The sequence below is a fragment of the Pinus tabuliformis genome, chromosome 1_2 (genome assembly GCF_031772625.1).
Source record: "Pinus tabuliformis cultivar Carrire ecotype Pingquan chromosome 1_2, CPIR1, whole genome shotgun sequence".
Classification (NCBI taxonomy): domain Eukaryota; kingdom Viridiplantae; phylum Streptophyta; class Pinopsida; order Pinales; family Pinaceae; genus Pinus; species Pinus tabuliformis.
This window is the reverse complement of record NC_142298.1, coordinates 785,041,558-785,059,393: the sequence shown is the minus strand read 5'-3', so window position 1 is coordinate 785,059,393 and position 17,836 is coordinate 785,041,558. Positions and strand designations below refer to the sequence as shown.

Below are 17,836 nucleotides of genomic sequence, written 5' to 3'. Positions count from 1 at the left end.
TGCGGAATTGCCCTCAACTTACGACACCGACATTTTGGAAAAAACATCCACCAATCAAAACATAACACGGAGCGGAATTTTGTCGAACCGACATTGATTACTGACATTTTGATAAAAAATGAAAAACATAACCCGCACGCAACCCGCGGCTGATTTAAAAATGACGCCGCGTTGTGAATAGAGGCCCTTGATCTCAACTTTTTCAATTTCATTTTCTGCTTACAGATGTCTGCAATGTCGATATTTTGCTTACAAATGTCCAAATGTTATGCACTCTGCGGCAACATCCGACCAAATTCACACTGAACATCCGACCAAATTCGACGTAAACAGGTGAAATTCGGCCAAAATAATGGGCGATCTGATAGCTCCGTATCCCACGCTGTGGAGTTACATACGCGATTGTCAATTTTCGCAAATTTTAACCATTGCCATTGCAGTGCAGTGCACGTTTGGTACAACAAAAAATATTTGAAAAAGGTGAATACGTGGTCGGACACCGTCATATGTTCAGATCCTTTGAATTTCGTCCGCAGCCAACGATGCTTCATATCAGTTTCCCGAAGCTTAATCGTGGCATATGTGAAATTTCTCAGCATTCAATCTCCTGGAGCGACACGCTCCTCTTTAAAAAGGAGCCTGACATATTTATTTTTAAGAGTGTCATCTGTTCTGGTAGACCAATTAATCGACTTGAATGAAGTCATTTGTGTCGACGCTTCAATCTAGCCGAGAGTCCTCGCACTACTCTAAAGCTGCGTATCGAATTTTGCAGTAAGGTATAAGTATGAACTTGTTTCTTAATTGATATCCGAAATTCAGTAGTCGATTTGCTTATAGTAACTAGTTGTTCATTGTAAACAGTACCATCATGAATACTTTTGTGTCCGGCAAATCTTCCAGCGAGGAACTCAAGCAAAAGCTCTTGCTCCTCAAGCCAGCCATTGATGAAATCTCCAAGCTTTCTTCTGACGTAGACGTCCCCGCACCTCAGAGAGGCCTCCCATTCAAAGACTTTCAGGCGCAGCTGCAAGATGGTCTTCATCTCGTCAAAAAATTGGAGCAACTGAGTAGCTTTAATTTATACAGAAGGTATCGCTATGGAAAGCAGATCCTAAAGATAGAAAAGAATGTCAACGATTTTTTGCTCACCCAAGGCCTGGCCAACCTTATCCTTGATGTCCACAAGCTAAATGTAGATTTCAAGAATTGTAGCGAACGATCTGAACGTGTTGAAGAAATGGGTCGGCATATAATTGAGAGTGTGAATGCCAAATTCACTAGTGATGCCACTTTCAATTCCTTCATGCTTCAACAAATAAGCACAATGCAACTATTTCATAGCTCCATTGATGGGTTGCATGATACTACAATGGATGAACAATCCACCAGTATCTGCAACTCCCAAATCCCGGGTATACCGAGCTTTGTAGTGGGTTTGAATATTCCTGTCGATGATGTCAAACAAATCCTATTCCAGAATGAAGTTAATATCATTGGGATCGAAGGGATGGGTGGAAGCGGCAAAACCACCCTTGCATTAGCCCTTTGCAATGATCTTCAAGTCAAAGGTAAGAACTCCCCCCCTTTTAATATTCACTCCAAATTTCCATTTTTGTTTCTTCAGTTTGGCTTGAAGTGCTCATTATTTTTGTGTTTATCAGATTTCTTCCAAAATAATATAGTTTTCATTACTGTTTCACAATCTCCAAATGTAAAGGCGCTTTTGGAAACTATGTGGGACAAGATAATTGGAGCTGAGAGACCTGATTTTCAGAGTATCGAGGATGCGCATAACCAACTGCAGAGAAATCTGAGTCTAAAAGGAAATCGACGAACTTTGGTCGTTTTGGATGATGTTTGGTCGAGATCAAATGCCGAACAGTTATTGTTTGATGCAAAGGGATACAAGACAGTTATCACATCCAGGCAGGATTACAGCATTCCAAGGACAAACAGCAGCCATGTGTATCACATACCCATGTTGCAGAGGACTGATGCCCTCTCCCTTTTTTGTTTCTGGGCCTTTGGACAGCCTTCGATTCCAGAAACAGAAGATGAATATCTTGTTAAACAGGTATGCATTAGACATACTATTTGTTATCTCATATTTGTCTATCCATCCTCCTATTTAAGAATTAGTATACAGAGAGATTTTCCATGGATAAATGGTTTTCCAAGTCTAAAATTGCAACATTAAGAATAATAGTGAGGGTAATAAAAGTACATAATTTTTTGAATAATTTAGAATAAGTCAACGTTTAACATGTATAATATCTATAGGTTGAAGCAATGTGTATGGGTTTACCACTTGCCCTCAAGGTCATTGGAAGCTCCTTGCGTAATGAGCCACTGCCAGTTTGGGAAAACGCGAAGAAGAAACTTTCAAGGGCAGAACCTATATCACAATATCACAGAGAGGAGCTTCTTGATTGCTTGGAAACCAGCATAGATGTCCTTGATGATGAATCAAAGGAGTGCCTTTTGGACTTGGGAGCATTTCCCAAGGGTAGAAAATTCAACGTGGACTCATTATTGGATATTTGGGTACGCGTCCGTGGAATGGAATGGCAAGGCGCTTTTGTTATCTTGTTAGAACTTTCAAGTCGAAATCTCATAAATCTCACCAGCAATCCCGGGTGAGTAACTTGTTCAAATTTGTTACTTTAACAAATCTGTTGATTGTGTTGCTCTCTTCATATTTGTGCCTCTACTTAATTTAATTTGCTTGTGTCATTCTTTGATATAGAATGAACTTCACAAAAATGATGAGGCTTAAGTACAAGTACTCGAGCAAGTTCAGGCTATATATTCTTTGCATGATTGCTATCAGAAATTAGAAATATGGAAGGTAAGCGTAAATCCCTTACGCATCAAGTGGTTTTTGGGTTCATACAAAGTTTTGATGTGTCAGGATTCCAGCCATCTCGTTTGGCTGTGGTTGCGAGCTTTCCTTTTCTCAACATGACGTAATGCGTGATTTAGCCTTGCGTCTGGCAACCCAGGATAATGCCATTCATGGTAAAAGACTTTTCATGCCTCACAAGGAGAATGGTATTCCCAGACATTGGCTAACGCTCAAAGATCAGACATCTACAGCGCAGTTTGTTTCAATTCATACAGGTCAAACTCCTGACACTTCATTTCTATTTCTGCTTACATTTATAATAAATTCATAGATTATCAGTTTAATTCACTAATTTTCCAATTTGTTAATGTAATTTATACGCATTTTCATCAACTTAGCATACTGACTGTTACATTTCTGGGATGTGTAGGTCCAATGGAAGAGCAAGATTGGTGTCAAATAAATTTCCCTCAAGTGGAAGCTTTAACTTTATTCTTTTCTGCAACTGAATACTGTCTTCCAACATTTTTACATAATATGCCAAAGCTTAAGGTTCTTATCATATATAATTACAATACAAAGCGTGCAATACTGAATGGGCTGGCAGGCTTTTCTTCAGCTACCCAGCTCAAGTCTCTCTTACTTCAGAAGTTGATTGTGCCTCCTCTTTACGAGTACAGTAGATCCTGGGAGTGCTTGGAAAAGTTATCTGTCTGTCTATGTGAGGGCTTGGGAAATATGAATCTATTTGGTAATGTACAAGCCTTAAAGTTCCCGAAGTTTGTGGAAATGAACTTTGATCACTGTAGCGATTTGGAGGAATTGCCAGCAAACATATGCAGTTTAATTTCCCTGGAAAGGTTGTCTGTCACTAATTGCCATCTTATCCAAAAGTTACCTGATGACTTGGGAAATTTAAGGTCACTTAGGTTGCTGAGGTTGTCTGCAAGTCCAAGCTTGTCAATGCTTCCTCCTTCCATTTGCAGACTTCAGCAACTAGAATTTCTTGATATATCACTGTGCATGTCTTTGAAGGACCTTCCTATGGAAATTGATCAGCTGTCAAAGTTAAAGATGCTGGACATGAATGAGTGCTCTGGACTGAAGATGCTGCCTAAAGCATTAGCCAATCTAAGGTGTTTAAAGCGTGTAATCTGTGATGAGGACACCGGACAACAGTGGTTGGCTATCAAAGCCTCTTCCATGCCTAATCTTACAGTGGATGTGGTCGAAGAACGCTTTAGTTTGGACTGGCTTGATGATTGAAAATATTCATGGACATCCTCTTGCCCTGTCCAATATTTTCAGTGCAATACCCTATGTTGATGATTGATATACAAACTGAAAATCTGCGAGGATTGCTTTTGAGATTAGAATTATTTACAGGAATTAGGTTAGGGTCTTGGGTTTTTAGAATTTGGTTTTGTGAATTGACGGGTCGTTGATATATCTTTTAAGAAAGAGATAGCGTGGGGAATTTCTTTAGGATAAGCTATGATATGGTATTTGTATATTTTCTGAAGTATTGTCATTCGTTGGTGTAACCATTGATTTGAAATTATGGTGAGTTTGAAAGAGTGAGAATTATTATAGAAAGCTCTTCTACATTGTTGTAATCAGTTATTTTAAATTACGATGTGTTTGAATGAGATGAATATATAAAGCTGGGAAAAATAATATTTATATTTTTTTAAGTTTATTGTTTTTTTAATATTTAAATATGTATTTTTATTAAAAATTTTAATTTATAGTAAATTTTGGATTTATGTTTCATGGATGGTTATTGATTTTCTTTTTAATGTAGTTATTTTTCATGGATGATGATGGTGGTGGTGGTTAACGTCTACTCAGACTAAACTTTGGCCTAAATGACAATGTTTATATATATATATATATATATATATAAAGGAATAAGATTTATGAATGAGATGTATACCATGATAAATATTATAAGATTCAAATTCATATTAAATATATTTTTTAGATATAAAATATATTTTAAAAATGTAAAATTTTTAATTATTTGTTATTTATAAAGGATATTATTAAAAGAATAAATTTGGTTCATTGCATAATATTTGCCTTTGGAATATAAAGAATAAATTCATTTGTATTATCATTGCTTTTTATTTATTCCTTATTACTATGTATCATTCCACATTGTACCTTTCACAACAATAAATCCATGACATTTTCATATCTAAATAAACATTTACATACCAACTATTTTATATAACACAATCCATCACATAGTAAATATCTTACCAACTATTCAACACTCTTCCCCAACAATAAATCCATTACCTAGTTCACACTCACATAAATATCTATCACCAAATAAATATTATATTTCGTTTACATATTTCATATTTTTAATTTCCTACACTCACCATGAATCCATTACCTAATCCATTACCTAGTTCACACTCACATAAATATCTATCACCAAATAAATATTATATTTCGTTTACATATTTCATATTTTTAATTTCCTACACTCACCATGATACCATTTTTCTTTTGAGTTTTCTTTGTATCCAACGTTCCTCATAATGTTGTTTTCTTTGATATTTTTGCTTCGAACACTCTATCATAATACCATTTCCTTTATTGTCTTTGCCTAAACACTCATCATAATATAATTTCATTTTTAGCTTTCTCTCTACTTTTGACTTTGTAAAAAAACAAAATAATAACATTGCAAGCTTATTAGTATGATTAATTATAAATAAATTATTGAATGCCAATTTTGAATTGCAAACAATAAACATTAGACACACTGAACAAACTCCAGGGAATCAAGAATCTATTTCTTTCTCATGGTTACATATTCAGTATTTGTATAAATTAAAATTCATGACATGGTTTGGTTACATATTTAGTGTTTGTGTATTAAAATCCATAACATGGGTATAGTTGTAGCAATTCAGTTTTGGTTAAATATTTAGTGTTTGTGTATTAAAATCCATAACATGTTCATAACTGTAACATTTAAGTTATCTGCAAGAAAAGTTTAGTATATATCTTTATATGAAATCAAAACCTCAATTCTTGGTATGTACCAATAATTAGTAGTTACAGGAGCGTTAATCATAGATAGTTTTAGTTATTTTTTTAAGTCTATAAAGCTGCTATTAATTCCCAATGTGCCATGCTCAAACAATAATAGAAGACATCGTAATTGTTGTATTATATAAAATATAAATAAACACATATTAAATTAGAGCATATTACATCGATATAGATGTTTTCTGATGTTCTCAAGTTTCCAATCAAGTATTTACAACGATATAGAATTTATCTAATTATACTCACCACTCCAATCGATTAATACCATAGATATTAGACTGAAACCCATCGTTACATAAATATTATCAAATTTGGCTTACAAGGAGACTTCAACTATACACATTGTATGAATCAATTTTTCATTCCTATCACCTTCGCCCAACTTATATTGTGCATTCGGCAACGATACGTACAAGTTGCTTCGATGATGGCTTTTGGTTGGAAGCTACAGTTTACAACCCATGGAAATAAGTTGGGACGATCACGTCTGTGGTGTTAGCGTCCTTTTCAATTTGACTGATTCGTCACTCGTCAAAAAGTGACGAACTGCAATTGAATTATTTTAAGCAAATATGTCCTATCTTCACTCTTATTCATGGAAAGACGACTGCCTCAATCTTCCTCCATTCTTCAATCATGGACGTTTGATGAGGGTACATTACAGAATTTGAGCCAAGGAAAATTTGAATGCACTTAGTATCCAACGTATTTAACAAGGTGGCATTGACTTATTAAGTATACTCACTAACACAGCACTCACTTAGTGTTTCTTTTATAAGTAACTAGCAATCTTCCCAAATATATTCCTTGAGTTTATGTTGATTGCTGATTTCCTGGGAATTGGACGGATATGGCCCATGCTAGTCCGATTCCCGAATATTTGGGGAATCTGATCGACATAAGGATGCCCAAATATATGTAGTAACTAGCAAGCCACATATATCAAAAACTCATACTTCATCTTAAGACTTAGACGTCTGGAGACCACTGGAAACAGGAATGAGGATCCCAAAGTCCGTAATGCCTATAATTTCATCCCTACTATGATCGACCATGTCGCTGGAGGCTTGGCCCGAGTGAATGAGATGGTAAACCACCATCTCAACCACTCCAGCTGAAAACCATTGACAACACAACACTCATAGTTATCATGTTCAACACTAACTTTCGTTGGGCTCTCCTTAAAAGTGAAAGGTTGCTGAAATTCATATTGCCACTTCACTTAGGTTGTTTTCTATCCTTCAATGTTAGAAGAGCTATAAAAAATTGTACCTGGCTGTTCCTAGCATTACCTAGCCAAGTACTCTTAGCCCTAGGCATTTAGATTCTCACATCACAGCTAGGACTCATATTTAGTAGTACACTCCTCGCCAAAACAATCTTAAAAATGTTGGAAATAATAATTGCAACCACCACCTTAAACAAACTGACAAACACCATGCTTGCCGAGTAAACCACTGCACAGTTGCGATTTTGTTTGCAGGTGAAAGGACTCAAGTCAGAGCAGAAATACAGCCTTGACCATTCCGCAACACAACAGAGGAGTTCAGGCATTTAGAAAATTTTGGTAAATATATATGGGAAAAAATTTACTCTGCGATTGTTGGCCACACTCCACAACACCTGTAAATTCAGAAATCATTTACTATGTAAAATCGCCCATGTTGCGTATTAAATATTTTCTGTCATGTAATTAATGTCAAATTTGTATGTTAAGATAAATATGGATGTAAAAGTTATTTGTAATGCTGGGCAAGTTAGAGAGTGAGAGAGTCTGTGAGGTAGTGAGGAGAAAATCATGGAGGAAATATTTGTGGGTGCATGAAAACTAGTTTTACAGAGTTTTACAAAAGTTTACTCCGCAACCCAGTGATGTGTAAATCACAGTAAGTTTGTTGTGTTTTCACTTGGAGCTGCAGCCTCCATTTATCACGCGAATATATTTCTTTATGTTTTAACATATACTATAAAGTGTGGCTATTTGTGTTATGACATTAATCCTTCGCAAGTAGATTAACGGCAACCTCCTTTGCTTTACTATGTTTTGTTGTGCGTAAAATTTATGTTTTAATTAAGTCCCTGTGTGGTTGTGATATCCTCGCCGCAACCTAAGATTTACCTTGTCGCAACTGAAGTTGACTTTGCCTACTTTGCCGCAACCTATCTCTGAGCTCCTTTGCCCTCGTAAAATTTTTCTAATAGTGTAAAAACAAGTGTTTTTACTGGTAGTTAAACCTGTTTTGAGGGCAGATTGTTTTTTAGCATATTTATCAGCAGGTAGAAAGTTTTTTTTTTCACACTCAGAAATGGCAACATCAAGCACAAGCTTGACTAATCCTTAGATCCCTGAGTTTAATGGCAAAAATTATGATTATTGGGCTATTACAATGAAGGCCCTGTTTTTGTCTCAAGACATTTGGGATTTAGTGGAGAATGGTTTTCAAGAACCAACATATGCAGCAGCATACAATGCCTTATCTCAAGCAGAAAGAGATTTTTTAAGGGACAACAGGAAAAAAGATTCAAAGGCCCTGTTCTATATTTTCCAAGAAGTTCATGAAAGTATTTTCTCAAGGGTTGCAGTAGCAACGAAGTCTAAGCAAGCATGGGACACCCTCGAGATATCCTACCAAGGCATGGAAAAAGTCAAGACAACAAAGTTGCAAATGTTAAGAAGAGATTTTGAAACACTTTGTATGAAAGAGTCTGAGAATGTAGACTCGTTTTTTACACATGTAATTGGGTTGGTTACTCAAATCAGGTCTCATGGTGAGACATTTGAAGAAAGAAGAATAGTTGAGAAAGTTTTGAGAATTTTTCCAGCAAGGTTTGATGCCATTGTTGTGGCCTTAGAAGAGACAAAGGATCTCTCACAATTCTCAATGGATGAGCTTCACACATCACTGATTTTTCATGAACATAGAATGAATAGAGAAACAAGCTCCTCATTGGAGCATGCCTTCAAGACACAAGTTTCATTTGGTCAAGGTAGAGGCAGAGGAAGATCATATCCTAGAGGAAGAGGAAGAAGCCCACACAGAGGTGGAAGAAGTAGCCCTTCAAGCTCAAGTGCAAGGGGCAACAATCAAAATCCAAGTCAAGGCCCAAGCCAAAATCAAGCACAAGTTCAGAGGTATGATAAATCTCAAGTCCAATGTCATTACTGTAAGAAGTATGGTCATTATACAAATGAATGTAGAAAGAAGCAATATGACATTAGTAACAGACCAAGTGTAAATTTCACAAAACAAAATCAAAACCATGATAGCATTTTTTTAGCTTGTAATGTAGCACAAGAAAAACAAAGCCATATATGGTATCTAGATTCAAGGTGTAGCAACCACATGTCAGGGAACATAGAAATGTTTTCCAATCTAGATGAAAGTGTGAAATCTGAAGTGACATTAGGGACTGATAGCAAAGTCTTTGTCATGGGAAAAGGAAGAGTTAATATCTTAACAAAGAAGGGGGAAGAAGTACATTTCAGATGTTTACTTTGTCCCCGGTCTGAAGCATAACCTCATAAGCATTGGACAACCCATGCAAAAGGGCTACAATGACTTTTTCAAAAATGATGTGTGCACAATTTTGGATAGGCTTCCAAGTAGAAAGTTGATTGCAAAGGTTCAGATGACAAACAATAGAATGTTTCCCCTAAAGATAATATCAGATTTGAAGGAAGGAGGTGCACAAACACAACTATCAATGAACTCGCAAGAGGATGGAAGAAAAGAGGCAGCTGTCACACAAGTGAATTATCAAGCAGATGCAAAAGATGAAAATTGGTTATGGCATTTTAGATTTGGACATCTCAACTTTGGAGGTTTGAATTTGCTGCATAGAAAAGGCATGGTGAAGGGTTTACCACACATAGAAAAATCGGACAACCTATGTGAAGGATGTATCTTGGGCATGCAACATAGAGATACATTTCTAGTAGGAAAGTCAGTGAGGGCAAAGGCACCTTTGGAGATTGTCCATTCAGATTTATGTGGACCAATGCAGACACCTTCAATTGGTGGCATCTACTATGTATTGGCCTTCATAGATAACTACACAAGGAAGACATGGGTCTATCTCCTAAAATAGAGAGTGAAGTATTTGAGTGCTTTCACCAATACAAGGCTCTTGTTGAAAAGAAAAGCGGACACTACATCAAAGTCCTCAAGACTGACAGAGTTGGCGAATACATTTCAAATGAATTCCTTTGATTTTGCAGGGGGGCATGGAATTCACAAGCAATTTACAACAAGATATACACCGCAGCAAAATGGTGTGGCGGAAAGGAAGAATTGGACCATTATGGAAATGGCAAGGAGTATGTTGAAGGCAAAGCATTTGCCAAATGATTATTGGTTTGAAGTTGTCACTTGTGCAGCGTGTATCTTGAATATATGTCCAACCAAAAGTGTCTAGGACATAGTTCCTAAAGAGGCATGGAGTGGAAGAAAGCATAGTGTCACTCACATGAGAGTATTTGGGTGTGTGGCATAAGCACATGTCCCGAATGAGTTGAGTAAGAAGTTGGACAACAATGGGGAGGAATGTATATTTGTTGGATACAGTGATGAATCCAAGGCATACAAACTCTACAATTCATTAACCAAGAAGGTCATAATCAACATAGATGTGCAGTTCATAGAAGAGGAAGCATGGGATGGAAGTTTTGAGAAGACAATCAATGTGAAAGCATGTATACCACATGAGGACAAAGAGGAATTGATAGCAACAAACAATTCCTCAATAGTGACTCCCTCTACTCCTATGCAAGCGCAACAAAGCAGGCAGAAAGCAACACCATCAACAAATAATAAGACAACGTCACACAGTCAAGCAAGTGCTTCTCCTAGCATGTCGCAAAGCACAACACCAAGCGACATGTCAAGCCCATCTTCAGCGAGCACAAGAAGACCAAAATTCAAAAATTTAAATGAAATTTATGAGCAAGATGAGGTTGATAGCAACGCTGGTCTGAATTCATTATGTGCTTATGACATCAGAGAGATAGAACTAAACCATACTCATCATGCATATGGATCGAGGATACCCATCACAACCCTTATCATTGCCATATTCCTCATGAGGAATTCACACCGGCATGTTGAAGAAAAATTCAATTACTGAGTATCAACATGTTGAAGAAAAATTCAATTACTGACATCAATTACCGAGTATCGACATGTTGAAGAAAAATTCACAAATAAAAATAGTACTATATTTTGTTAAAAATAAGGTTGATGCCATATGAACATATCCATTAAGAAATAGATAACCACCAGATATACTCCACAACATAATGGAGTCGCAGAAAGAAAAAATTAGACTATCATGAACGCTAGGAGTTTGCTTATAGCAAGAAATTTGTTTAGAGATTTTTTAGCTGAAACAGTTGCATGTTTTGTATACATATTGAATAAACCACCAACTTCTAGTGTTCAAGGTAAGGTACTGAAGAATCATAGAGTGGAGAAAAGGTAATTGTTTCACATTTTGAGTTTTTGGTTGTATTGCTTTCGCTTATGTTCCAGAAAAACTAAGAAAGAAGTTTAATGATAAGAGTAAGAAGCACATTTTTATAAGATATATTGAACAATCCAAAGCATATAGGTTGTACAATCATATTATTAAGAAGTTTGTGACAGGGTGGGATGTTAACTTTATGGAAGACAAGTCCTGGAATGAAATGGAAAAGTACTTTTGTCATAATCAATCACCTACAACAAGAACTCCACGGTTGTAGGTTCAAGACGAAAGTAGTTCATCATCTAATAGTGATTCTAATTATGATAAAAATAAAAAGATAAAAAAATTGAGTGATATTTATGCAGGCGCAGATAATGATAATGTAGTACATTTTTCATTTTTCCCATTTCAACCAAATTGTTTTGAAGAAGTTATAAAGAAAAATGAATAGGTAGATGTAATGAATAATGAAGTTGATGCTATTGAAAGAAATCATACTTTCCCATTCCATTTCTACAAAGAGGACATAATTGCACATTTATAGTGGCACATCGGCTTGTACTGGTTTGTGGATGTGGATCCTCCTAAACTTCAACGACAATGTAGAGCTTTCCACTGCGGCACTAACAAGCAGTCCCGCTTGGCATAACGACTTTAAACTACGACACTATGACCCCACGATTGACGTGGCTCAAAACCTTTTGTTTGGAACTGCAATCTTCCAGTCCACAAGAATTTACAACAACGTTCAATAGTGAGCAGGGTTCCACACCACGACCCTTACCAATTTTTATTGCTCACAACACAGGCAGTTCACTCTCTGCAGGGCTCCCAAGCGTAGTTTTCCAACTAGGAAAGGCCCAGTTCTCTGATTTCACGTGTCTTAAAATATGACTTTTAAATCCCCTCGTGTACATTCAATAGTTTTCAAACTAGGCAAGGCCCAGTTCTCTGATTTTACGTGTCTTGAAATATGACTTTTGAATCCCCTCACCTTTGGGTTTCTCTGTCTTCTCATCCTAACATTTTCCACTTTAGCGGGATCTGCAGTCACAACCCAAATTTGAGCCTCTCTCCGTCACGCAGTAGCCGCTCTACACACACAAATGATATCATTATTGGATTAACCAAGATTTGAGACAAATATGGACAGATAAACAAGACACTGATTATGATATCAACTAATTAGAAGAAGCACAATGGGTCTTTCCATTACCACATGCATGTGGCTTTTATCTATGGTGCATGCTTTTAATTTATCAATAGTTGATTAAAAGACTCTATGTGGCATATTAATGGATCTAACGGTGCATTTTAGCATCAACACTAGTTTTGAAGTCTTGTGGGGAATCTCTAGTCCATTTTTTCAGCTCTTGGTATTAAGATTTAGGATTATTGACTATCTTATGTGCTGATGACATCACATAGCTAGAACTAAACCATACTCGTCATGCATCTAGATCGATGATACTCATCACAATCCTTATCATCGTCATATTTCTCCCAAGAAGAAAAATTCAATTACCGAGTACCGACATGTTTGAAGAAAAATTCACAAATCAAAATAGTAGTACTCTATTTTGTTAAAAATAAAGTTTGTCATTGGAATTAGGAATTCGGTGGATGCATAATTTTCAAAATGATAGTTTTAGTTATTTATATAGTTATTGAATTGAGAGGTTGTGTAAGTTTTTCTATCCATGTCCCTTAAAAAAAATTCAATTACGTTTTAAATAGAAAAATAATATCAATTATAATTTAAAAAAAAATTATGCTATAAAGTAATTAGAACTTAAAATAAAATGTATGAATTAGATGTTTAAATCTTATATTTTTCAAAAATATTTCAATAAAAGAATTAAATAAACTAACTAATCAAAATAGTAGTACTATATTTTGTTAAAAATAAAGTTTACATCATATGAATGTATTAATTGGAATTAGGAATTAGGTGGATGCAAAATTTTCAAAATTATAGTTTGCCCTATTTTTATAGTCATTGAATTGAGAGGTTCATTCTACAGCCTAGTACGAGGGGGATGTGTAAGTTTTTCCATCCATTAGTGCCCCTTTAACATAAAAATAAAAAATAAAATTTATGTTTTTAATAGAAAAATAATGTCGACTATATTTAAAACAAATGATTATCTTATAAAGTAATTAAAACTTAAAAAAATGTGTGAATTAGATGTTTAAATCTTATACTTTAAAAAAATATTTCAACAAAAAATTTAAGTAAACTAACTAATTTTATATAGCATTCAAAAATACTCTATTTAATATTCAAAAATACAATTTAAACAATGAAAATTACCATATTGTATTTTACACTCTAAAATGAAAATTACAGTATTGTATTTTACACTCTAAAAAAGTTTCTAAAAAAATATATTTTGATCCTTCTATACTCATATTATATCCTTACTTACTATAGATTTATACAACTCTTCTGAATAAACTCATATCGAAATGAAATTTTCACACTGAACATTCAAATTTTTTTGACTCTGATTATGGGAAATTTCGCATAAATAATGGGCGAACGTATGACCGTGCATCCCACGCTCTGGAGTTTATACGCAACAGACAATTTTTGCAATTTTAACCATTGTTATCGTAGTGTAGTGCACATTTTGTAAATTTTTTGGTTTGCAGAAGGTGAATACGTGGTCGGACACCATCGTATGCTCAGATCTCTTAAATTTCTTTAAAATGGAGCCTACAATTTGATAAGGCACGACAATGCTTTTTGATATCTACTTTCAAGAGTGCCATATGTTCTGTTAGACTAATTAATCTACTTGAATAATGGCATTTGTGTCGATGCATCGATCTAGCCGAGAATACTCCCACTGTTCAAAAGTTGCGTATGGATTTTTGCACTAAGATATGAAAATCATATCCTAAAGATAGAAAATAATGTCAATGATTTTTTTTCTCATCTTAGGCCTGGCCAACCTTATCCTTGAAGGCCACAAGCTAGATGTAGATTTTAAGGGTTGTAATGAACTATCTGAACATGTTGAAGAAATGAGTGGGCATATAATTGGGAGTGTGAATGCCAAATTCACTAATGATACTACTTTCAATTCTTTCATGATTCAACAAATGAAAAAGCCTCACTTATTTCAGAGCTCCATTTATGGGTTGCATGATACTACAATGGTTGAACAGCCCACCAGCAGTTGCAACTCCCAAGTCCTGGGTATACTAAGCTTTGCAGTGGGTTTGGATAATCCTGTCAATGATGTCAAACAAATCCTATTCCAACTTGGAGTTAATATCATTGGCACAGAAGGGATGGGTGGAAGTTGCAAAACCACCCTTGCATTAGCCCTTTGCAACGATCTTCAATTGAAAGGTAAGAACAATCCCTGCTTTTAATCTTCACTCCAAATTTCCATTTTATTTCTTCATTTTGGCTTGAAGTGCTTATTCTTTTTGCGTTTATCATATTTCTTCCAAAATAATATATTTTTCATTAATGTTCATAATCTCCAGATGTAAACACGATTTTGGAAATTACGTGGGACAATATAATTGATGTTTGAAGGCCTGAATCAAAGTATTAAGGATGCGCATAACCAACTGCAGAAGATTCTCAGTTAATAGGAAATAGTGAAACTTTGGTCGTTTCTGATGATGTTTGGTCAAATTCAAATGTGCAATCGTTATTGTTTGATGCAAAGGAATACAAGATGATTATCACAACCAAGGAAGATTACACCATTCGAAGGACAAACAACAGCCATGTGCATCACATACCGATGTTGCGGAAGCCTAATGTCATGTCCCCTTTTTGTTTAGGCTTTTGGATAACGTTTGATTCCAAGAATAGAAGATGAATGTCCCGATCCTTTTTTTTGTTTCTAGGATTTTGGATAACCTTTGATTCCAAAAATAGAAGATGAAGGTCTTAGTAGACACATATAAATTAGAAATATTATTCATTGCTTGAAACACTAATTGCTTATCTATCTTCCTCTTGATGCATTGCATCTTAGTATATGTGTTCAAATTCAGAGGATAGATATGTTGAAATGTGACAACAAGACATGTAATTAAGTGTAAAATCTTATTATTTACTACCAGTTAGTTTTGTAACGAGATTGCTGACTAATAGTAGTTATGTAACAGAGGAGAGGCTCTTATAAAACGGGTGAATGTTCGAGATCATGTAATCATGGAGAATCATTGTTGATTTAATAAAGATCCAATCCCTTGCCTCGTGGATGTTTCCTTGACACACAGTCAAGGTTTTACCACGTAAAATATTGTGTTTACTTGTGTGTTTTTATTTTTTGTTTTCATTCAAGATTAGTTTCATTTCTTTCTTGCTTTAATTAACTGCTCGAACCAACAAGTGGTATCATAGCACAATGCGGTTGATGCCTCAGGGAAAAAAGAATCTCAGTTCGTTGTTGAAGAGTTGAAGAAACTATCGAGAACTCTGTTTGAAGAATGCCATTGCGGCTTTAATTGAAGAACTGCCGCTAGATTGAACGATTTGCACAAGCGAAAGGGATCAAGAGTCGCACTGCAGCTATTTACGAATGGTTGCTCACTGCCGAAGGGAGACAGCTCGTGTGTGTTGAAGCCTGCGGCCAAAAGAAGTGCCACTGCTGGCCTATCCAGTGTTAGAAAATTATATATTACGGAGCAATGGAACACATAAAATATTGCAGAAATATAAACACAGAAAACGCACAAAACAAGAGAGACACAGATATACGTGGTTCACCCAGTTTGGGCTACGTCCACCCCGAACAGCCAGTCCTTCCTTTCTATTATCCAGCAAAATGAAGAGATACAACCTACAGCAAAACTGCTGTAATATCCTCTGTTTTCTCTCACAGTCTCACCTCTATGTTTCTCGCTCACCGAATACACATCTATTACAGCCTCAAATAGAATGCCCTCATATAAAGAGAGGGGTTGCCTTCTAGGGCAAAAAACCCTAAACTAAACATAAGTTCTACCGTCAGATCATCGGCCTAATGAACGGCCCAGATTGACTAGAAATTACTATACTTTTACAAGACAATTTTACAGTTGTTTTTAGCTTCGGGGGCGCTGCCCCAGAAACCCCCCGCCAGGGGGGGCTCCATAAAGTCGCTGCCGCCCCCCCCTGGACCCCCCACGGCAGCGATCATTTTACGGGCGGCGTTGCCGCCCCATTTTGAACTGGGGTCCAATATGCCGGTACTATAGAAGATAATCAGGCTCCACACCCAACATCCAGAGTCGTCGAGGAGGGTTCTCTGCAGTGTCAGTATTTGCAGAGCCGCAAAGAAGAGCTGAGAGGTTCTGCCAGCCAGCAAGAAGAGGAAGAGAGTCCTGCTCAGGTTTTTCATATTTTTCAAAGCCGCAAAGAAGATCCGAGAGGTTCTGCCAGCTACCGAGAAGGGGAAGAGAGTTTGTCTAGCCCTTCTCGGATATTTTTTTTGGACAGGAGACCGCTTAGAATTTTGTTTTTAAGGAGAGGAGCTTTCGCCGAGAGTTGATCTGTCAGGAAAAGTGTCTGATAGAAAGAAAAGTGCAATTTCAATCAACAATCCATCTTTCTGGAAAAGCGTTGGAGATTCGAATCAGCAGTCCGTCTGTCTGGAAAAGTGTCGGGGAGAAAGAAATGTGCAGTTTCGATTAGCATAAATGAGTCCGGGTAATTTTTTTATTAAACAATAGAAATGAGAATTTTTTGTTGAGACGCTGGTGAATTTGAAAAAAGAAATAGGGTTTGAATTATTTTTTCTGGAAATGTTTCCTATATATTTGAAGTAATCAATTTGTGTAGTAAGATAAAAGAAATTATGGAAAATAAATTAGGGTTAAAAGAAAAAAGGGGCAACAAAATTAGTTTTTTGTGTTGAAAAGAAAGAAACCCTAGTTGAAGGCAGATTGTGGAGAAATTCAAATTTAGAAAATCAGAAAAAAACCCTAGTTGAAGGAAGATTGTGGAGAAATTCAAATTTAGAAATAAACCCTAGAAGCACAGTTTAGAAGCAAATTAGAAACAAATGGCTAAAATCACGAATGCAAAGTTCGAGGTGGAGAAATTCACCGGCAATAACAACTTTTCTTTATGGAAATTGAAAATTAGGGATTTTCTAGTGCAACAAGAGTTGCACAAAGCATTAGACGGGGTGAAGAAGAAACCTGTTGGCATGTCAGATTTGGACTAGAAGGACTTGGATGCTCGAGCTCTCAGTACCATCAGGTTATGCCTAGCAGATGAAGTTCTTTTCAATATAGTTGAAGAAACTTCAGCAGTAGGTTTGTGGGGAAAACTGACAACTTTATATATGACCAAATCGTTAACCAACATAATTTATCTAAAAAGACAATTGTACAGCCTTCGAATGAAGGAGGGTACAAAAGTTGCAAAACATATAAATGTTTTTAATACACTTATTTGCCAATTTTCGGATATGGACGTTAAATTTCAGGAAGAAGATA

The 17,836-nt window shown here is 36.0% G+C and overlaps 1 protein-coding gene across 2 annotated transcripts; it reads left to right on the top strand.

The window, feature by feature from the left end:
- Positions 1-544: 544 nt before the first annotated feature.
- LOC149208212 (putative disease resistance protein At5g47280) lies at positions 545-4,370 on the top strand. 2 transcript variants are annotated; one of them, XM_089395959.1, is made up of 6 exons: positions 545-779; positions 865-1,571; positions 1,665-2,077; positions 2,284-2,639; positions 2,915-3,123; positions 3,279-4,370. In XM_089395959.1, exons 2-6 carry the CDS (start codon positions 872-874, stop codon positions 4,112-4,114), a joined length of 2,514 nt encoding a protein of 837 aa, XP_089252085.1. In that variant the 5' UTR covers positions 545-779; positions 865-871; the 3' UTR covers positions 4,115-4,370. The 2 variants fall into 2 exon arrangements, with proteins under 2 accessions (XP_089252085.1, XP_089252086.1); XM_089395960.1 differs by lacking the exon at positions 545-779 and having other exon boundaries at positions 802-1,571.
- The last annotated feature ends 13,466 nt before the right edge of the window (positions 4,371-17,836 follow it).